The sequence below is a fragment of the Engraulis encrasicolus genome, chromosome 13 (assembly GCF_034702125.1).
Source record: "Engraulis encrasicolus isolate BLACKSEA-1 chromosome 13, IST_EnEncr_1.0, whole genome shotgun sequence".
NCBI lineage: Eukaryota > Metazoa > Chordata > Actinopteri > Clupeiformes > Engraulidae > Engraulis > Engraulis encrasicolus.
Window position 1 is genome coordinate 36490266 of NC_085869.1, and position 22730 is coordinate 36512995.

General features: G+C 43.7%; 2 protein-coding genes across 6 annotated transcripts in view; both read right to left on the reverse strand.

The window, feature by feature from the left end:
* On the reverse strand, positions 1-15200 carry gabpa (GA binding protein transcription factor subunit alpha). Of its 3 annotated transcripts, none has more exons than XM_063213822.1 (10): positions 14747-15200; positions 13271-13373; positions 12706-12847; positions 10189-10273; positions 9191-9418; positions 7838-8032; positions 6012-6068; positions 5002-5130; positions 3777-3969; positions 1-971 (listed from the first exon to the last, which is right to left on the reverse strand). In XM_063213822.1, exons 2-10 carry the CDS (start codon positions 13345-13347, stop codon positions 755-757), a joined length of 1323 nt encoding a protein of 440 aa, XP_063069892.1. In that variant the 5' UTR covers positions 13348-13373; positions 14747-15200; the 3' UTR covers positions 1-754. The 3 variants fall into 3 exon arrangements, with proteins under 3 accessions (XP_063069892.1, XP_063069893.1, XP_063069895.1); XM_063213823.1 differs by having other exon boundaries at positions 14319-15200; XM_063213825.1 differs by lacking the exon at positions 14747-15200 and adding an exon at positions 13825-13999.
* Positions 15201-16352: 1152 nt separating this feature from the next.
* jam2b (junctional adhesion molecule 2b) overlaps positions 16353-22730 on the reverse strand; it is a 10681-nt gene continuing 4303 nt past the window's right edge. The window contains exons 4-10 of one of the 3 annotated variants that reach the window (XR_010037217.1): positions 22023-22172; positions 21228-21412; positions 19768-19880; positions 17874-18005; positions 17166-17184; positions 16970-17003; positions 16353-16852 (exon numbers count right to left, since the gene is read on the reverse strand). Coding sequence is in view for 2 of the 3 variants with exons in the window: in XM_063213827.1 (XP_063069897.1) it covers positions 16814-16852; positions 16970-17003; positions 17166-17184; positions 17874-18005; positions 19772-19880; positions 21228-21412; positions 22023-22172 (668 nt within the window). In the remaining variant the exon portion in view is untranslated. Of the gene's footprint in view, positions 16853-16969; positions 17004-17165; positions 17185-17860; positions 18006-19767; positions 19881-21227; positions 21413-22022; positions 22173-22730 lie in introns of those variants that run through there. The other 2 variants (XM_063213827.1, XM_063213826.1) reach the window with 2 other exon arrangements.

Genomic DNA, 22730 nt, shown 5'->3' on the forward strand with positions numbered 1-22730 from the left:
TTCAAAAAAACACTTCTTTCTTTATTGCCCCCTAGTGTCCAGGCCAGCAGCCTTCACCCCTGCAGGGAATAATAGCACTCAACATAATAAAAAAAGGAGGAAAAGGGGGGAAGAGAGAGAGAAGTCGAAGCTTTACAAATGGAAAAATATCAAAATACACTGCCCTCATTGGCTATCAAAAAACACAGATTATATACAGTTGGAAATGCAGCTAGTGCTAGCCTGCAGTCATGAAACAAGCATACCGTAATCCAGAAGCACACGCATGTGTAGCTCAGACATCTATGCAGCCCCTCGATCAAGCACATATACACACATGCATGCTCCCAGAAAACTCATGGACAAAGAAAAGACACACACACACATACATACATACAGCAACATACATGCTCAAACACACACACACACATTCAACCATCCATCTTCTCTCTCTCGCTCACACACACATTCATCCTTCCATCTTCACACACGCACGCGCACACACACACAATCACGCACCCCCAGAGTCCTTCCAGAAGCTGTTTGTAACCTGCTCGTAACAAACACTCCTTTGACCCCGCCCCCCCTCCAAGTCACCACCATCTTTATCATCTTCATCTTCATCATTTGATCCAGCCCTCTTCAAGTCTCCTGATTGGCCGAGAGAGAGAGAGAGAAAGTCAGTGAGTGACACTCCTAATGGCCAATGATCTTCAAAGCTCTTCATACATCATCATCATCATCATCCTCCTCGTCCTCCATCTCCCTCGGCAGCTCAGCTGTCCTGGGCGGCGGCGGCAAGTGTCACCGTGGTAACGGGCTGGCCCAGGCCGTGCAGCTGGACGCGCGCCATCTTCTTCTGCTCGCACTCCGTCACCAGGCTGTTGAGCTCCGCCGCACTGTAGCCGATCAGCGTCCGCAGGTCGCACACAAACTTGTAGACGAAGCGCTTGCCCTGCACCTTGCTGATCATGTCCCCGTCGTAGTAGTACCTGCAGAACAAGTGGAGATCATAGTTCTATTAATCACCCAGGGACAACAGTGGATAGCCCCAATGAAGAAGGGCTCTGCCCCGAAAGGTTTGTGGGTGAAAAAACAAAGATAAATCTGAAGAACATCGTTCTTCACTTCCTTCATTGACCGCTTCAGGGATTTAAAAAAAAAAGAGGTCAAAAAGGTTGGCGTCTGCGTCTTCACTTGGAACCGTGTGTTGCTTGGTGCGACTGCTCACCAAAAGTAGCGATACTAAGACAGTCATAAAAGATGAGGCGCACACAAGGCTTTAAAGTTAAAAATGTGTTTTCGGCTACAATACACATTTTTAACTTGAAAGCCTTCTGTGCACCTCATATTTTTTGACCGTCTTAGTACAACTTCAGGGATATGCCAGGTCATTACTTGCATATGCCCGACATGACAGGACACGACATGAATTAATGACAGAGCCCAATCTAGTTATATACACGTTAATCAACATTTAATTACTGGACAGAGGGATAAAACCCATAATCTGCCAATTACCAGGACCAACTCTTGTTTCTCTCCCACATACAGGCTGTGTCTGAACACAGCTGCAGAAGAAGATCGCTTCAGAGAGGCTTTGCTAGGAGACAGACAGACGCACAGATGGGCGTGCCTGACAACTAGCCTCTGCCTCATCTGCGTCTGCCGCATGCAGGGAAGCCGACAGGCGGAGACAAATGGATCAGTTGACCCGGGCCCAGGGAGACAGTCGGGGGCCCAAAATTGAGTTTTCATTACATTGTATGCAGGGCTCCATATTACCACCAGCCAACCAGCCAAATGCTATTGAAAATTCAGTTTGGCTGGTAAAAAAGAAAGCTTACTAGTCATTCTCCCTAATAGTTTGTCGTGTGTGGCTAGTAAGATTTAACATCCACTAGCCAAGTGAATAGCCCTGATTGTATGTATGAGATGGGGGGCCCTTTCAGATGACTTGGTCCTGGGCCCAGGGAAAGGTGCCGGCGGCCCTGGCCCACATGTGCATGTTGTTGTGGCCCTCAGCAGTGATGTGCAGCTCAATTATTAATTACATCTTCTATAATGTGACTCTAGGTGCCGATCAATTATTAATGGCCCTCTGCACTGTTGCATTATGCCAGCTGCTTAGAAGTCAATGAGGGACGAAGAGAGAGAGAGAGAGAGAGAGAGAGAGAGAGAGAGAGAGAGAGAGAGAGAGAGAGAGAGAGAGAGAGAGAGAGAGAGAGAGAGAGAGAGAGAGAGAGCGAGCGCAAAGATGCTCACGAAGTGATGAGTGATGAGTATTTTGGTCTGCATAATGCCGGCAGATTTGATGAGATTCAAATTCATTGTCATTACAGGTAATGAAATGCAGATAGTGTCTAATCAGAAGGTGCAAAAAAAAAAAAAACAGAAGTGCAGTGTACACAGTTTAAATGCAGGATGTTATATCAAGTGTATCACCGTATAACAGGGTACACGTGCATACATTAAAAAAAACAGTCAACAGTAGGTGACAACAGAGGAATAGCTGTTCACAGATGGACAATTGACTGTGTGTGTGTGTGAGAGAGAGAGAGAGAGAGAGAGAGAGAGAGAGAGAGAGAGAGAGAGAGAGAGAGAGAGAGAGAGAGAGAGAGAGAGAGAGAGAGAGAGAGAGAGAGAGAGAGAGAGAAGGCAATCAATGGCTATTTCAGACACTGTGGGTGTGTGTGTGTGTGTGTGTGTGTGTGTGTGTGTGTGTGTGTGTGTGTGTGTGTGTGTGTGTGTGTGTGTGTGTGAGAGAGAGAGAGAGACAGAGCGAGAGAGAGAGAAAATGAGCGACCGTGCAAGGCAAAGTGCGTGTGAGATGCTCTCCATGTTTGTGTTTGCGAGCTTATGTATGGGTGCATGTGTGGTTGAGAGACTGAGGGGGGAATGAGAGCATGCAATGCATCAGAGAGAGAGAGAGAAAGAAAGAAAGACAGAGAATAAATGAATGAGAGTATGCAATGACTATTTCAAGCACTTCATGCATATACAGTATGACTCTGTGAGAGAGAAAGAGAAGGGGGGGTGAGTGAGAGAGAGAGAATGAATTTGAGTATGTAATGACTATTTCAAACACTGTATGCATACATGACTGTGTGCAAGAAAGAAAGAAAGAAAGAAAGAAAGAAAGAGAGAGAGAGAGAGAGAGAGAGAGAGAGAGAGAGAGAGAGATGGAGATAGACAGAGAGAGAAATGGAGATAGACAGAGAAAGAAGACACAGAGGGAGAGAGAGAAAAAAAGCGAGAGCAATGCACAGACTGCAGTGTGATGGCACAGGGCCCATACAGCACAGCAGTGGTACAGCAGTGGTACCTAGCCTGATTATCATCGACTTTCAAATCTCTTCGAGACTTGGGGCCTATACGGCAAAGCTGGTTCAAGAGTAAACTAGGTTGATTTAAAAGGTTTTCACGCTGAAGGTGTTAAGTCACTAGTGCCTCTTTTCCAATGCAGGTTTTTTGGTAGGCCTACAGCTCGACACAGCATGATTCGGCTGCCACTTTTTGTTTTTCTTTTCTTTATTTAAGATTTTTTTTTTGGTCTTTTACGACTTTATTGACGACAGAACAGTTTGAGAGGTGGACAGGAAGCGAATGGGGAGACGAGTGCCCTACCAGTTGGCCATGGCAGGGCCACTTTTTGGTTTCCTAATAGGCAAAACACAGCTCAATCGTGAAGCAAACAGTGGCGGCCGAGTCAAGCTGTAGGCCTACCAGAAAACCGGCAGTGGAAAAGAGGCATAGGAGGAAGCAGCAGTGGCCGTGGCCGTGGCCATGGCACCGACCTGAGTGCCCGGCTGAGCTTCTCGTAGTTCATGGTGGGCTTGTTCTTGCGCTGGCCCCACTTCTGAGCCACCAGTTCGGGCTGGTTGAGCTTGAACTCGCCCTCCTCGCCCACCCAGGAGATGCAGTCCCGCGCATCCTTGTCCGTCAGCAGCTCCAGCAGGAACTGCCACAGCTGGATCTGGCCGTTGTTACCTGGACGGGGGGCAGGTGGAGATTGAATAGTCAATACTTCATACGCACACGCGCACACACACACACACACACATGCATACTAGCTGCGCACGTACACATGCACGTTCACACACGTGCGCACACACACTCTTACATTAGATGTGTGCACAGTATGATCACATAAGCAACATCAAGTCTGGACCCGTTTAGGGATGTTAACCGGTAACCGGTTAACCGATAGTCGACCAGATCAATGATTACTGGTTAACATTTTCTGCCACCGATTAACTGGTTATAATAATAATAATAATTATAATATTAATTTCCTCCCAAAAAACGATCATTTTGAGGTTTTAATACGACAATTCAGCATTTTCCATCTGGCAACAGTGGCTGGACATGGCAGGTCCTGTCTGCGCAGCAAAAAAAAAAAGGCTTATGTGCTGTGCATATCAGGCACGCGAACGTTGTATAATTTAAGATTACCGGTTAACCACCGGTTAATGAGTCTCAGTAGCCGGTTAAGAGTTTTTTCAATTTTCGCCATCCCTAGACCCCTTGGGAGGAGACCTCTGCAAGCAAGATTCAGACAGTGCAGTCAGAGCAGAGACCAAGGTCTTGAATTATTTATGTGACACAACAATGCACGACAGCGCAGTGGATAATTTGCACAAATCAGAAAAATAATGTTTGAAAAATATCTGAATATGTTGAATATGTTGAAATGTTTGTAATAAACACAGTTTTTGGGATCAAACCCCTTAATGTAAGGCCTACATATCCTGGGGATAATGGACAGCCTTCAGGCAACATTTATTTAAGAAAATCAAGAGTCTAGGCTCTTGTATTAGACTATCTACCACTACCTCAATGTTAACTTAAGCTACCGCGAGTTTATGATTGAACCATGTTCATGGAATACCCCCCCAGGACAGCGATGTAACAACCTCCCATGATGTTGTGAGTGAGGCAGCCTGTTGCCGTGGCACCAAGCGCTACCATGCCCAGGGGGCCCGGGTAGGTAGGTAGGTGAGAGTCCCTGTGGTGCCGTACCTGTGCGGTTGCCAGGTGAGCTGCGCTCCTCTCCACTGATGCGCGGTGCTCGGGGCCCTTTGCTTTGCTTCAGCACCTTGATGGCCGTAGGTGTGGACTGCATGACCGGGGCGGGGATGATCTGAACCGCTGTGGTCATAACAAGACACATGTCAGCACAGCGAATTAGCTTTTCTTCACGTGACAGACACCTGCGATTCAAAGCATTTTAAAGCAGGAAAACTAGCATCCAATGACATACAGTAGATATAAACATACACCCCACTATTTTCTCTGGAAACCGTTAGTCGTTTTTCCTACTTCGTTTTACAAATGTAACTTCTCTGACATTACAGTGAAATATGTTAATTGAGACAGATTTTGGACATTGCAGTCTGTATTATGAGAGCGAGGAATGGGAGAGATAGAGCAGGGTTGGGAAATTGTGGCAGGAAATTGCGACAGGCTTGACAAAATGACAATGTTGCCTGTGTTCTTGATAACACAAAATGCAGTAAGGACATTCTGAACCCTTTGCACTCGTTTGATTATTAATGTCATAGCTGCTCCAGCTGGGTTTTTGTTTTGACATTCCCAAGAACAGTGAATATAGCAGAAGTATACTGGCAACGAAACAGAGCATTTAGCCATTGTTTTTTATGGTTGAAAGGTCTAGAGAGGGAAGTCTCTGTGAAGCAACTGTCGAAATGCAGAATTTTTTTTTATAAAACTGTTATAAATATCATAACATTCTGAAAAATAAAATGTCAACATAGGTCCGTGCTAACTGACAACCGTGGACAGGTTCACTATGAAGGTGATAAGGTCATTAACTCTGCCAAGGAGGTTATGTTTTCGGTCGCGTTGGTTTTTCAAACTCCACAAAAACAAGGCAGAAAGACAACAGTCAAATGTTCTATCAAACAGCTTCCTTGGCGGACGGGAACTCTCTGAGTGCATTTCTACAATGTGATTTTACACTCTTCATATTTGCACAAAACATGGTGAGTGAAAACACCAGAGGTACTCACGCTGGTCAATGGTAACCGTGGCCTCCTGCACGGCTTGCTCCTGACTCGCCAACACATCTGTTGGAGGGAAATTGAGGTTGATATTGTGAAGCAACAAGAAACTACCTGCAGTTTAAAAGGGAAACTGAAAACTTTAAGCTAATTATGATTGGAAAATACCCTCATAATAATAATTAATCGATAAAATGCCCTTTATACTACCTTTAAAGACAATTTGACCTGCAATTTGACTAGTCAATAAGATTATGGACTACATTCACTGTCAGTGTGTTTGTGGCAAATACTGCATCTATGCCCCCCACAACAACATTATGTAACATTATTGATTTCTCCAAAACTGTACCATGTTGACACTCACGGTCTCCCTCACACAACTCTCCCTCACTCAAAAAACACAGACGTGTTCCAGATTGCATCAGTTTTGTGGAAACTCCTCTATCCACCCAATGATCAATCTGGCACACAACAGCATTCACAATTTGCAAAATAGTATGAACTTGCCGTTTTAAAATTTGCCAAAGTGCCAAACAAAAGATGTTTGAATACAAACAGCTGCAAGATAGCATTCCACCAACATCTTTGTTTACTTTGAAAACGGAACAGAGACACACAGGAAGTAATGCACTCCAGCTGGACAAAATCACCGCCCTTCTGGCCTGGTCTGAGCACTTGGCGCCAATTATAATCGTCATGCAAATGCAGGGAATGTCAGTGCTGTCGCTGTAGGTTGCACAGTAGTAGCTGTATCAGCAGAACTCTACTTTCAATTAAACCTCTCAAATCTAAGCATTCTCAGCAAGATGGTGTTTAAAGTACATTTGCCAGAACTCCTGACTTCAAAAATGACAATGTTGCCTGTGTGTTCCTGCTTACGTTATGTGAATTCTTGAGAGGGGCATTTGTACATACAGTGAGTATACTGTATGACTGGCACTGACTGACTGAAACCTGAGTGTGATCTGCAAGTTAGTCACTACTATCAACAGAACAATCATCACAATGAATGCAGGACCAAAAAACTACTGGGTTGTGCAGTTAGTAAATGACTTCTAAACTCAGGGTACCCCCACCACGTAAGACATACATTTCCATGAGACTTTCCTTGAACATAAAGAAAATCCATGACTTCCCGTAAAACTAAATGCCCAAAATATTGATAATATTGTTCACAAACATAGCTCTGTGGTCCTCAATTTGTGATAGCCAGTCTTTCAAATCGCCAATAGACAAAACAAAAGCACTACACTATTACCGTTCCCATGACATTCTCTGACTGTGCATGCTAACTGGTCAAACTCCATGACTCACACCTTACACCTCTGTTGAATCCATATGATATTCCAGGAATTCCATGACCAATGGGAGCCCTGTAAACTGTACCATCACTTATCGGTAAGATAATGATTTCAAAACTGTATCATCAGTTTTCCTAGAATGCACACTAGTGTTGAATGAACACTAGCACTAATGGTGATATAGGCCACAGCTTCTTCCTGTTACCCATATGCCTGATGAAGATCCAGGGTGATCAAAACGTTGCTTTTTAAATAATAAAGTTTATTTTTTGGAGCTTATTGGCAGGGTGCAGACCTCGCTCCTTCAACTGTCTGACATTTTTGTCTGGCACCTGCTTTTGGATGTGCGCACCCTACCCAAAACTACACACACACACACACACACACACACACACACACACACACACACACACACACACACACACACACACACACACACACACACACACACACACACACACACACACACACACACACACACACACACACACGTGTGTGTGCAGGCTGAGCTTAACATACACACAAACTCACATTTCCTCAGCAGTTCCAGATGGCTCCAGAGGATCTCCCCGTTGGGGACGCGGTGCAGGAAGTCCTCCTGGCTGAGGTTGCAGAGGTCTCGGCCGGGGATGTGGATGCTGCCCACCTCCATCTCCTCGATGCTGAACTCCTTCATCACCCACACCGCCCAGTGGATCACCTGGTCAGCCGTCCACTGAACTGGGTCTGGAGGGACAGACAGAGGTTAAGGTAAAATGGTAAATGGACTGCATTTATATAGCGCCTTTCCACTCCTTTGAGCACTCAAAACACTTTACAATTGTATGCCTGACATTCACCCATTCACACTCTCACTCACATACCGGTGGCAGAGGCTGCCACCCGGAGCAACTTGAGGGGCTCAGGCTCAGCAACTTGACGGGCTCAGGCTCAGCAATCAATGGGCTCAGGCGGTGCAGGGCTCGAACCTGCAACTTTCTGGTAGCCGAAAAGAGTCTTGTTTAATTAACCACCTGAGCCACCACTGCCACCATCAAGATAATTCCCGCCAACAAGCTGATATCATGCAAAGGCGCAATTCTTTCACTGTAGTGCATTTCGCATTGAGGTGCAGCAACTTTGCATGTTAACTCGTGCTTGTGCTTCCGTGGGAAAGCACTTTTGCCACGTGACCAGATTTACACAGTTTTCCAAATATCTTGGCGAATTTCAGCTGCTTAACTCAAAAAGGCTCTGCTGTGACCCGACAAAAAACACCTCTAACCCTCACCTGTCAGTAAAGCAACATTTCTGCCAAGAACAGCGAAATAAGCAAAGGATATAGCAAAATTGTGCCCAGATCAAAACCACCCCTAAATCCAACCTGGCACAAGGTGTTGTGGAGCACGCGGTAACATGTTATGTCATCATGCACAAACACGACAGATGGTTCAAGTCGGCGTGTTATCTTAACGCTTTGGTATGATGCCATGTTGCCTCAAAACAAAGGTTGATCTGGGCTATACGAGAGATGCGATTGTATGAATAGATGTTTCAGAGTGTGGTAATCTATTTGAAACTACCTAAGTGCTAAACCAACAAAAGACATTTACGTCCTGGTCAAGTGGACAATACTTTTACTCAAGTTTAACAAACAATGACATGAGCATTCTACCTATTACAATAAACCCATTAATGATTGGAACAATGAGGTTCAGAGTCAGGCACAATGAACTCCATACATGCACTTCAGCTTAACTAAAATAATGTGTTTACTGTACAGCATGTATGATTTACTTTTGTGTACCTACCACCCTAGAAAATGACAGCTCAGCTCAGCAGCCCTCAATGATTAAGTTTAAATCCTTGAAGTGTGTGAGCCAGGTGCCCATCTTGGACACTCACCGTAGGGGATGTTGAGCCGGACCTGCTCTTTCCGGTAGCCCTCCAGGGCGGCGGCCCAGCGGGTCACCTGCTCCGAGGTGTCGTCAGCGATGGTCGCTCGCTCCACGGCGATGACCTGTCCGTCCTCCATCAGGTGGGCCTCCTCTCCGGCCGCCGCGTCCGGGTCGATCACCACCTCCACCGTCTCCACCGGCTTCACGATCTCCAGGATGTTCAGCTTCTGCTCCTCTGTGGGGGGCGTTGTGTTTGGTTAGCTTTTCTTTCTTTTCTTTTTTTTTAAAAAAAGACTGTTTTTGGTCTGTTTGACTCTTATGTATGATAGTATAGTGAAGATGGTGACAGGAAGTGAGTTGGGGGAGAGAGAGAGATGGGGAAGGACTGGCAAAGGACCCGGGCCGCATAGTGGACGAGTGCCCTACCGTGGCTTAGATGTTTGTTTGTTTTTTTAATTCAACCTTGATTTTACCAGGAAAATAGACCCGTTGAGATTAAAAATCTCTTTTCCAAGGTCGTCCTGGCCAAGTGGCACTTGGCTTGTTATTTTAATGCAACTCAAATTTTAATTTTTTAACTTGCGCTGCCACTTGGCCAGGACGACCTTGTAAAAGAGACTTCTACTTAGTTAAACAAGTTTAGTTTATTATAGCCAGAAAATATTTTGAGGTCTTTTTCTTTCTAAGATCTCAGATGCCACCTCAGCTGAACACAAAGGTGGCTCAATGGGCAAGACTGCTGGCTAAGGCATTATGCAAACTGAATAAGCAGATGTTTAGATACCCTCGATATCTTGAGTGCTCCTTATCTTCAGATGCCTTTGTGTGCCTTCTCATTAGCCGTCAGTAGCACAACGTCAGACTAACTGACAGCTGACTAAAACCATTTGTAGATACTGTGCCTTTTGGATATCAAGGACATCTAAAAATCTGCTTATTGAATTCTCCATAAAACGTTACTTGTCTGTGTTGCTTGTGTAGCTCTTTGGTTGTATGCTACATTACCTGGTCTGGAGATGATCTGTACACTCAGCTGGACAGTGCCATCTGTCTTTACACCCTGATCGAACAGGCTGTGGTCTGCCGACAACTGAGGGAGGGATGGAGAGAGAGAGAGAGAGAGAGAGAGAGAGAGAGAGAGAGAGAGAGAGAGAGAGAGAGAATGAGAATAAGGTATTTATATCTACAGTGCATGCAATAGAATTGTGTCTACACATATTCATATTCATATTCATTATAAATAAAAGAGATCAGCCATATAAAGAAAAGGTAACAGCCATGCGTTTCTACATCTGTGCGTGCGTGCGTGTGAGAGAGAGAGGACGTGTGTGTGTGTGTGTGTGAGAGAGAGAGAGAGGACGTGTGTGTGTGTGTGTGTGTGTACTGATGAAAGGCCGATTGCTTTACTCAAGTGGGTGCTTTATGATAACTGCAATGTCCAATAACGGGTATTAGGTCTTTGTGTACGTTTTGTTTTTGTGTATGCGAGTGAGCTGTCAGACATCTTCATTTCCCTCTGGATTTAAAAAAAAAAGTGCTCTACTCTACTCTATCCCCCTGAGGCCATGTGCAAAGGGGATGAAAGAGAGAGACAGAGAATGATATATGTATCTAGCGTGCATGTCAACACAACAGTGCATCTGCTGGCATTAAAGGATAGTTCCGGCGTAAAATGAAAGTTTCACCATCGCTTTCCCATGTCACATAATGTATATAATGATGAGCCATTCTGGGCAATGCCGCGCCGTTATGGTGTTAGCTAATTTTAATCTTTTTGGCGAAAAACGCAGCCAATGCATCACGGCGGGGCCAATTATAGTCCTATTATTTTCTGATGTTTCCCCGCTATAAACAACTTCAAAAACGATACACACTTCATCACAAAGGTCTCGTCAATCAAACCGAGGCACAGAGACGATCATCGGACCACACAGTCTTCACTGGCCAGTGTTTTCAGAGGTGTCTCACTGTTGCAACTCTCTGACCCGGATGCAGGCTACTCAATCAGGTGGCTAGGTAGGCTAAACATGGTCCGCGGTTCTTCCACCGAATGCGACCGTAAAATGAAAAGCTGGAACCCCGACCGTTTTCAACCCTGCCACTGTCTAAAACAGCCATATTACGGGAATGGCTAATAGCATTAGAAGTGGACGAAACTGACATAAAAACCTGGATCGCTACTACCGTGTATGGAGGGAGCATTTCGAGGATGATGACTACAAGAAGAGTAGGGAGATGGAACACCTAAACGAAACCGTCTAAGAAGAATGCTGTACCAAAAAGGCGCATGGCTATGGAGGTATGTTTGAAGAGAGAGAAACATGTGTAAATGTGTCTGGCTCATGAATCTTGAGTGTCTGTGAATCTGTGAAACTGGTTGCAACACCGCGCGTCTTTGCCAGCTAGCACTCTGTTTTGGGAAGGCATACGGTGCAGTAAATGTAGCCCACTACAGGAGATCATAAACTGTCAAAACAAACTAGCGCGGGATGGCAAGTGAAATTGTGAAATTGTGCGACCTGAGGCATTCGATGTGGTTGATGTCAAGCATGCTAGAGTAGTTTCAGTGAAGTAGACACTAATTGACCAGGGCGCGCGAGGTCAGATGGACCATTACGCAACGGAGGAGGGCTGGAGGAATTTTATAAAGTCGTACTAGAATGTAAGTACACCACCAGTGGTGTGTTATTACAAAGTTGAATCCATGTTATATTATACCGTGTCGCAATTACTTTGCAAGAGTAGTCTGCCTACCTTATCGAACGTCTGGGAGTGATAAAACCACCTGGGGCTACACGTCCGGGAGTGCTCTCAGTTTGGAGTGTCCATCTGCCACCGGTACTCTCCATACAACTCTTCAAATCTGCTGCCTGCACACACGGTAGTCCACTTCTGATGCTATTAGCCATTCCCGTAATATGGCTGGTTTAGACAGTGGCAGTCGGTGAAAACGGTCGGGGTTCCAGCTTTTCATTTTACGGTCGCAGCCGGTGTAAGAACCGCGGACCATGTTTAGCCTACCTAGCCACCTGATTGAGTAGCCTGCATCCGGGTCAGAGAGTTGCAACAGTGAGACACCTCTGAAAACACTGGCCAGTGAAAGACTGTGGTCCGATGATCGTCTCTGTGCCTCGGTTTGATTGACGAGACCTTTGTGATGAAGTGTGTATCGTTTTTGAAGTTGTTTATAGCGGGGAAACATCAGAAAATAATAGGACTATAATTGGCCCCGCCGTGATGCATTGGCTGCGTTTTTCGCCAAAAAGCTTAAAATTAGCTAACACCATAACGGCGCGGCATTGCCCAGAATGGCTCATCATTATATACATTATGTGGCATGGGAAAGCGATGGTGAAACTTTCATTTTACGCCGGAACTATCCTTTAAGTCAAGTCAAGAGTACTTTATTGTTAAAAATGTATGTAACAGGGTTAGCACAGAGGTTTGAAATTGCGTTTGACCATTATGTATAGCTAACGTCATGCATTCCCCACATGTCTCCCTCCAGAGTGCCATACGTACCAGGATGTCCTGCAGACAGATCTCATATCCGTCCAGGGGGATCTGGAGGCGGGGCTCCAGCAGCTTCTTCAGGTTCCCCACTGGCTCATTGATATCAATGTCCTGCGTGATGAGCTCCGACGTGATAGTCTGCTCCTCCACTCTGCACGCACACGCAAATGCACAAATTAAGGCTCATGCTTCATTCAATTAGGCCTAGGATGCCAGACGGACCCAAGATTGTCTCACTTTCAAACCAACAGGCTGGCAGAAAAAGGGTATCATGTCAGTGTGTGTTTGCATGCAACCTCTTTGAATCTCCAACATGCAAAGGTCAAAGAATACAAACTTGATTCATGCCATCGTACAAACTGAGAATTCCCAACACCTGCGATGCGGTTTATACCAGTATACCAGCTTATATCATCCGTGTTAGGGCATTCAACCTGAGAGTAAGGCAATAACCCCCCCCCAAAAACAGTGCTAATCACTTCTTCAGTTATGACAATGTACTTCAACTTCTTTGTAGTTCATAATTACAAAAGTGTTATAAATATGATATAGAAGTCAAGATAACGCCACTTACCCTTCCTCCACACAGTCCTGCTTCTCTTGTCCATCAATCTCAATTTCTATCATCTCTTCTGTTTCAGTTTTTGACATCCCCTTTGAAATTCCCTTCGAGTAATCTGGTGGAAGGTGGAAGAAAATTAGTCATAATGTAGCATGGGGGGAGGACAAGTATACAACTTTGTGGTTGTACTGGGCTCTGTCCCACTATACTCTGTTACAATAAATGCGTTTATTGACGCGTTAATGTTGTATGATACTCAGAGTCTGCGTGATTGTCAGCTGTAGTGAGATATAAACTAACAGACTTCGACATTTAGATAATAATTGAAAGTAATATTGTGCGCTGTCGACCCTGCGTAACCTGTAGCCCCACACAGTCCTCATCAGACCATCACGCAACGCCGAGGCCTTGCCCATGCGTAGGCCCAAATTTGACGCAACTCTTTCATCATTTGCAAGTTATCCAGACGTGCATTTGCTATCGATATACATTATTACTTTGAATTCATAACCACAACATTATTTCTAGAGCTTGTAAGTTTGATAGCTAACTACAGGCAGAAATACCTTCGTCGCTATCATCAAATTGTTCGCCGACATTTCACAAGAGGGAGACGCGAACCGACTGGGCGGTAGGCGAGGTCTGGTAGAAACCTTTTTGTTATTCATTGTTAACGAGAAAACAAATTTGTAGATGTAACTTTGTAACTTTAATCGGGTTAACTTCTTACAAGACTTTTGATTCTCGCAACTTAAAACGGAAATGGAAGAAACGGAAACAAAACAACAGAAGGGCAATGTAAAAGCAGCCGGAAATCCTGGCCAAAGTCACGGTGCTGTCAAGACTTCCGAAAAAATGCTCGGTGAAAACAGATGGAATTGTGGCTTGAGTAAGGGTGAATACTTTCTTTCTGTCCCATTTGTTTATGGAATTTTTGTTTAGAGCCGTTAATGTGTTTCTTTGCGCATCTGCTAGCTGCTATGGGCTAACAAACTACAAGTGCACGACGTAGAAATCGTGGTTGTTCCAAATGGCTAACTGTCCAAGCTACCCCACTTACGCGTAATATTGGATGGTCCTTATTGTGGTCCGGGAAGACGATAACTTTACAGAAACTTAAAGGTTTTGTTTGTCCATTTCTCAATTACACCTTTGCCATTCGGCTTGTAAATATTAGCAGCATTCTCAAGAGAATCCGTTAACTTGGTCCCGTATCCTGATGTTGACTGGTAGCGATTACACGGTCTAAGCCAAAGTTAGCTGGTTAGCTAGGCGCATTCCTCTCGCCAGCCACTGCAAGCTAGCATGGCCCCATGTTAAACGGGTGCATCAACTGCTAGCATGCTATGAGTTCCTTTGCCTACGTTAAAAAAGCGGGAAGTTTGTGTAAGCGGAAAGATCTTTGTATAGAGTGCCAAAACATGTTTGGAGGGCCTTGGTGGCATACGAGTTAGTGCTTTGTACAGTAAAGAAGAGCTGTGTACATACCTTTGGAATCGAATAACCAGCGAAGTTGAGGCCGAAAAGGGTTTGGGTGTAGCCTGTAGCTTGGATGCTAGCCTCTCCGCACGATACTCTTCATGCTGGCTAGTTTTTGGTCAACAAGAGGGGGCGGGGATGAGGGGAAGACTGAAGTTGCAACGATAAGTGCACATTGAAATTGCCTTCTCTTGTTTTCTAATGGTCACTAGGATTGGTGTGTTTGTACAGTCGATGCACTTCTAAAGAATTTCTAAAATGCATGGGCTTGCTGTCACTGAAATGTTGCCTTGACCATTTGCCCACAAGAACTTAACATACTTGGCTCTGCAATGTAGAGCTTATTAAAATGTAGGCCATGCCTTGACATGTTTACATTGTCGTCTATTTCTGTTCACAGTCCATAAATCATTTATTCATGTTATCTCGAGCCTTCTGTTTCTACTGGTCTTGAGCTGTTTGTCCATTGGCTAAGAACAATAAATGTCATTAAAACACGTATTTGTTTTGGCTTAAGTTCTTGAATGTTAAACCTTATGTTACTTCATTATTCAGTCAGTTTGAAAATTCAAGACTTTCTACCATAAACAAAAACTGGTTGCACCTTGTAATCCCTCAAAAAGTTCACATTTCCTTGAATTGGTAAGCCTCCGTTGAGGATGTAAGAAACCTGGGGTAAGTAGGCTGACCTTAAAAGCCCATGACATGTAGAATGGCATGATCATGTGATTTGGAGAATACAGAATTCTGATGTAACCCAGTCATTGAACATTTGAACATTATATTTACAGCTTGGAAATGCTGGAAAATACATGTTTTGATTTTGTAGCTGTGGTAGGGCTAACGCTTAACACTTTTGGTTTGTTTATTTTTTCTAATAATGTGTACAAATTTTGGCCACAATTGAATTTACTACTGTTCTTGTGATATACAGGGGAGTGAAAGTGACGTGAAAGCCCATTGGGAAACTTCAACTCCCATTGTCATTGTGACGCAGCACTCCACAGCACATAAGTGAACACTGCACACAAATTGAAATTGCATTTATGCCTCACCCGTGCTAGGGGGCAGCCCTCAATGGCGGCCCTAGGGAGCTGTGTGATGGAACGGCACCATGCTCAGGGTACCAGTCATGGAGGAGGATGGGGGAGAGAACTGGTTGATTACTCCCCCCACCAACCTGGCGGGTCGGGAGTCTAATTGGCAACCTTGGGGCTACAAGTCTGACACCCTAACCGCTTACCCATGATTGCCCTCACTTACCTATGACTGCCCAGCACTTGATGGGTGGTATTTTTGGGGCATTACATGGTAGAAATTTTATGGGTGTTGTACAAATGTTATGTAATTCCACAGGCCTATTTGAGAAACATCACCATGGCACTATATTTTACTACACATAGGAAATTTTAATCGGCATCACAGGAATGATGATGGAACCCAATAGAGACAGACGTGTTCTGGAATTATACAACATAGGAACCTATTCCATGAGTGGTTTGTCGCTGCTTTGCCCAGTCTGTCTTCTGAAGATTTCTCTCTTGCCAAACCCTGGCTGGGTGACCTATGCACTTGCATGTTATACATGAGGTTGTTCTAGGTGTGTAATACAACATGACTTTTGCAGCTAATAACCAGAGTGAGAAACAGTTGTACACAACAGGAGACTTTGATTATATCCAAATAGTCATTTAATACAAAAATGTTATAATAAAAAAACTGGCACGTTACATACAGTTTGCTCAACATGTGTAAAAACAACATTAGTGCATTTCAGGGATTATTTGCAAAGTGTACAATGATAATGAGAACTGATGGCAAAAAAAGCCAAATGCATTATGTGTATTTTCTAAGTCTTACCACTAGATGGAGGGGTAGTAACATTTTCTTTGAAAGTGTAAGTGGTCAATAAAATAAAGAGCATGGTTGGGCAGTTGTGTGCAGGTTTATTGTAGGACCAGTGCATTGGAATCCACCATCTAAGTTATCTCAGTCTTCTACTGTAGAATAGTTAGAAGGGGCTTCACCTTTTTACATATCAGCATCTTGGCACATTCATTGAAACAGGTCAACACCTTACAGCATGAATGACTTGGTGTGTTTGTAGAATCTTGGCTGCAAACAAAGGTAAAGAAAAAATATATATAATGGCAAATTTGTAAAATGTGCACTATGTGCATTATTATTCATATTTAACATTGCAGGGGAAAAAATGACTGAAGCACAACTTACATCTTGCATGGGAGGGCTGTAGTTTGGTTGGTTTCTGAGATTACAGAAAAACACAAGTCACAATACAGGCAGACAACACATTTCACTGCACATTTCACTTAATTCTATGCATGTAACATGAATCCTCGTAAATATTGCATCATATATTCATTGTTATTTTATTTCACTCATCAAAGTAAAAAGGGGGGCTACTCACCGACTCTGTTTGCTTTCCTCTGTTGGAAAAAAATGGAAGAATATTTTAAGTGTTAATGGGTATTTAGGCCTAACAATTACCTCACCATGTCACTTCACTATGTCAAATTTAGACTGCCATTTACTGTGACCCTCTAAAGTGTCATTCCAAACTTCAGAAAGAAAGCCACATACTTGAAACAATAATTGCCACTCTGCCAGTGGTCCTCAACCTTTTTGAACGCCCCCTAATATTAGTATTAAAAATGTAATAGACAAATGCCCCTCATTTACAACTTAATGTCCCTCTCAACAACCCCCAAGGGCTCCCTAATGCCCCTGGGGGCTGTAGAGCCCCCATTGAGAAGCACTCTTCTACATCATCATATCCAGATGACCTGTGTTGAGTACTCAAGGGATGGTTTCAGCTCTGAAGAGGGGGACGTGGTGGCTGTTTGGGTACGTGATCTGCCGCCAACCCCCACTGACAGTACGTGTCCTGCAACTGAAGGAGGAGTCTGAACCAGGCTTTAGGGGTAGCTCTGGGGTTCTGTGATGCAGAGCACAGGCCAAGGACGGGAGTCCGCATATTGGAAAGAATCTAGTTGGGTAATTTCCCAACCCTACCCCATCTCTCTCTGCCAGTCAATTCCTGTCTGTTCTCCACAATCCTATAAAGACTTAAAGAAGACCAAAATATATACACTGTATATGAAAATAAAGAACTGACTGTGTGTGTGTCGACGGCGGCAGCAGCAGCAGCATCCTCGTCTGTAGCAGAGGCACACACCCAGACAGCATAGCAGCAGCAGCAGGAAACCACCCGCTCCCACAGCAATCAGGATGGGCAGGCTCAATTCAACTTCAAGAAACACAGGGAGAGAGAGAGAAAGAGATCTCCATCACAGATAACACCAGGACCGTATTAAGCCAATGTGGTGCCCCCTGAAATACAGCTCCAGGCCTTTTTATTAGAATACCATGAAAAAGTTGATTTATTTCCATAATTCCATCAATAATGTTAAACTGTCATGGATTGTAGATTCATGGCCCAGTTTTTTAACTATTCCAATCATTATTTTTTTTCTTTTTATATAAGTTGGCCTTCCAGCTCAAAAAACCCACGAGTTGGGGAATTCGCATTATTAGAATATTGTTATAAAATCACATTTTTCTTCATCAAAATTCAGGTCACATTAAATCAGTTGAAATTTGGTACTTTCTACATAACATGCAATGGTCAATACTTGGTTAGGACATTCTCTGTCTTCATAATGGCCATGATGCGTTTAACATTGAAGTCAATGGCAAAAACAGTGCATAGGAGTTATGGAAGCCCAGATATCCTTGATGCTTTGCTGTCAGCTGTTCTTGTTCTTCACTCTTCAATATACCCTGTAGATTTCCATGCCACGTTTTGGCGCTAACTCACCAGTTTAATTCTAAATAACCAGAAATGAAACCCCATTGAAAATGAATGGGGTTTTATTTCTGTTGAGTTAGAATTAAACTGGTGAGTTAACACCAAAATGTGGCATGGAAATCTTCGGGTATATTGAAGAGGGAAGTGTGGGGCACCAGGTCAACAAACAAGAACAGCTGACAGCAAAGCATCAAGGATATCTGGGCTTCCATATCTCCCATGCACTGTTTTTGCCATTGACTTCAATGTTAAACGCATCATGGCCATTATGAAGACAGAGAATGTCCTAACCAAGTATTGACCATTGCATGTTATGTAGAAAGTACCAAATTTCAACTGATTTAATGTGACCTGAATTTTGATGAAGAAAAATGTGATTTTATAACAATATTCTAATAATGCGAATTCCCCAATTCATGTTTTTTTTTAGCTGGAAGGCCAACGTATATAAAAAGAAAAAAAATAATGATTGGAATAGTTAAAAAACTGGGCCATGAATCTACAATCCATGACAGTTTAACATTATTGATGGAATTATGGAAATAAATCAACTTTTTCATGGTATTCTAATAAAAAGGCCTGGAGCTAAAATACCTTACTGGTCCCCCCCCCTTTATAAACAATGTTAAGCTTGTGTCCTGTGCCCTCACTGGTCAAATATGGTTGGTGCCCCTGGGCACTGTGCCACTGGCCCCTATGGATAATCTGGCCCTGAACAATATAATATGCACACTTACACAGCTACTAGGACTGTATTCACTCAGTCGTGCTTCATAAGCACCATACAATCATGTGAATCACGTCATGTATTTAGTAATAGCAAATTTGCGAGCTTCATAAATATCTATAGAAGGGCAAATCATTCAGTGAATCCTATGATTACATCATCAGCAGCGATGTGCAGGGCTGCCGCTAGACATAAGCGGAGTAATCAGTGCTTGGGGCACCAACCGCTTTGCCCCCAAAATTGGGGCCTCTTAAATTGAGATTGAAAAAAACGCCATGACAAAAAACTAATTACATTACAAAAATATATTCATTAGTTAGAGTATTATTATTATTATTATTAATAATAATAATATTAATATTAATAATAATAATTATGAGAGGGCCATCCTGACCAGTTATGCCTAGGGTCTACAAAACCATAGCAGCGGGCCTGGCGATGCCACTTTGTTGTCATCTCCACACACTGCTGTACCTACACTCCTTGACTTCCATCTTGTGTCCTGCACAGCTCTTGGGCGGTCCCACGTCATTGGAGGACTCACAGCGGTAATGGCCAGCATCCGCTTTAGTGACGGCTTTGAATTTCTGCTCAAAACAGAGGGGCAGAAGACGTTACTTTGGGTTTATCAGGGAATGTGTTGTCCTATTTGCTACTAATAAGTCCCTTGCAGACCATGGCGAAAGAAGAAATTTGGGGAAAATAAAGTCTCCCCATGCAGGAAAAAATAACATTGTTATGCTGTCAAAAACAATGTATGAAAATGTTGATGAAATTCATCTACTGTGCCTCTTTTCTGGTTTCAGTTGGTGTCAATGTGCAGGGCTCTAAACACCAGCCAACCAAATGAAAATTTCAGTTTGGCTGGTAGAAAAGACCAACTTACTAGCCACTTTATTCCATTAGTGAGTGTATGCTAGTAAGAGCAAACATCTACTAGCCATTTTGGCTGGTGATGAAAAAAGTTAATTTAGAGCCCTGTCAATGTGGCAGAACTTGCCTAAATGTCATTCCCACAACCACCAGTGCTGTATGTGTGGTGATGGCACTGAGCAGGAAACTATGTTGGGCATGTGGCATATCTCTGTCTATTTGATTGGGCTCGGTCGTGATGAAGCAGTGCTGCGCCAACCGAGCAGAACACATGCGCAATGCAAACTTATGATGCATTGAAATGGCAAAGTGCGCATGCATTCTTCTCGTTTGGCACAGCACTGCTTCATCACGATCGAGCTTATTTACATCTTTGGGTGCCCTGCCTGGGCAGGTGAATGAAGGGTGAAGTGATGTAGGTCACAACTTCTTCCTACCCATACGCCTGATGAAGGTCCAAGGTGATCGAAATGTTGCTTTTTAAATAATTAAGTATATTTTTTGGAGCTTATTGTCAGTGTGCAGATCATATACCTCCTTCAACTGTCTGACACGTTTGTCTGGCACCTGCAAACTTAGGCTACGCGCTCCTAGTGACGCAACACCTTCTTATCAGGCTACTTGCAAAAAGTGTGTTTGGATGTGTGCAGCACCCTACCCAAAACTACATGTGGCGTATCTCACCAGAGTTATGTAAAAGCAGAGAAGAATCTGCACACTGCTTGCAAAAGACTTAATTTATTGGGAGCAGAAATGAAGTCTTTTGCAAGCAGTGTGCAGATCCTTTCCTCCCTCTACATAGGCCATTTTTTTTATTTGGCACTTGCTGATGCTTTCCTGTTGGATGTGCAGTCCTTCCAGCACACTATTAGTATTTCTCAAAGTGAAGTGTCCTAGCCTTACTCAATTGCGTCCGGTGTATCCAATCATTAATTATACTTAGAGCTAGTTATTGGATAGTCTTTGGTGAAATCAAAAATCCTCGGAAAAAAAATGGGCGTTACTTGTCCTAGCAAGGCAAGGACACTTAACTTTGAGACATGCCATACAGTATATCTCACCAGAGTTCCCTTCTGTGGGTCCAGGCTGTAGTGGCTGTCGACCGCCTGTGCGCCCAGGAGCTTGTTGTCCTTGTACCAGCTGTAGGTGGCAGCAGGGACACTCTGCTTGTCCTCGCACTGCAGTTCCACAGCAGAGCCACTCGACACTGTCTCGGGCACCTCACAGGACGGGGTGTGAGGAGGCACTGTACGCCAAGACACACACACAAACCAAATATAATATAAATATACGTATATATATAAAATAAAACATACTTTCATGCTCTGGATTCCATAGTGATGATTCAGTATATCGGTAAATCTTTCAAGTTCCCTGATATAGTCTACTTGATTTTTTATTTTTTTTAAACTGCTGGTTTGATCTGATTGAATCTTTTATCCAGCTACCCAATGAAACTGTCAAAATGAAACCAACTTTTTAAAAAGTCAGTTATGAAAGAGCATTGTAGGTAGGCTTTTGTGCCCTGCAAATGATGATGAATCACCCTCTATTTTGAAACCATGCTGCAACCCCTTAGAGCAGTGGTTATCAACCTTTTTTGAACAAACGCCCCTTTGGCCTCATCACAACCTTCCCAATGCCCCCTTAACCTTATTAGCCTGACAACGCCCCCCTTAGTATTAAAAACACAAATAGACTACTGTCCCCCAATGGCACCACCCCCTTTCAACTGTATCCTTCAAAACTCCCCCCTAAAGCTCCCCAACCCCATACTACAATAGAGGCACAAAATAAAAACAAATAAACTACGATGTAAAACTCCTCAACCCGAAGAGCCCATGACACACACCCACCTAGGACATTGAGGGTGACACTGATCTCCCCCAGGGGGACGTGGTCCTGTTTAGCTGTGACCTCGCAGCGATACACCCCCGAGTCCTTCTGGGTAACGCTGTGCAGCGTCACGGTAGCCCCAATGATGGCCGCTCGACCCGCGTAGGGCTCTGGGGAGGGAGGACACAGAGGATGCCTTGAATACCAGCCAAGGCACTGACTTATCAAGAGGACAGACATTGAGCAGGGAGGGGAGGAGATGACAACTAGATAAGCTAAACTAAAGATTAAGTGTATAGAATTTTGTGTTCTTTATAAACCTCTCTCCTGCCTTATTTGATATGAACTCGTCATTTTCATTATATTTATCAACATTGTCAATTGTAAGTGGCCCTATTGCTATTGGGTTTACATATAACACTAGGTGAAACAGCCTCCACATTCATTCGCCATCTCTTGAACATATTCCAAATCGGGGACATGCACACTGCACAGTTACTAAAAATGTTTTGTTCATGATGAACTCTCAACATCTATGGGTATCATAATGTCACTTCTCAGCTTCTGACAAGTTTGAAGAAGGGGTGGGAAGTCTTAGGCCTACTCAGTAGACCGTTAAAGCACAGATTTATTAATGACCAGTCTCCCCTTGTATGCCTAAAATATACAGTGTATGTGTTATCTAATATGATTGCATGATTGCATTAATACTGTAAAGCATCTCCACT

What these genes read in the sequence shown, in the direction of transcription:
- gabpa (XM_063213822.1), bottom strand. Translation starts at nt 13,347, where the DNA reads ATGTCAAAAACTGAAACAGAAGAGATGATAGAAATTGAGATTGATGGA. An exon ending in ACAGATCATCTCCAGACCAG is followed by an intron (nt 9,419 to 10,188) that starts GTAATGTAGCAT and finishes CGCCCCCCACAG; the next exon opens with AGGAGCAGAAGCTGAACATC. An exon ending in CTCACCTGGCAACCGCACAG is followed by an intron (nt 3,970 to 5,001) that starts GTACGGCACCAC and finishes CCCCCCGTCCAG; the next exon opens with GTAACAACGGCCAGATCCAG.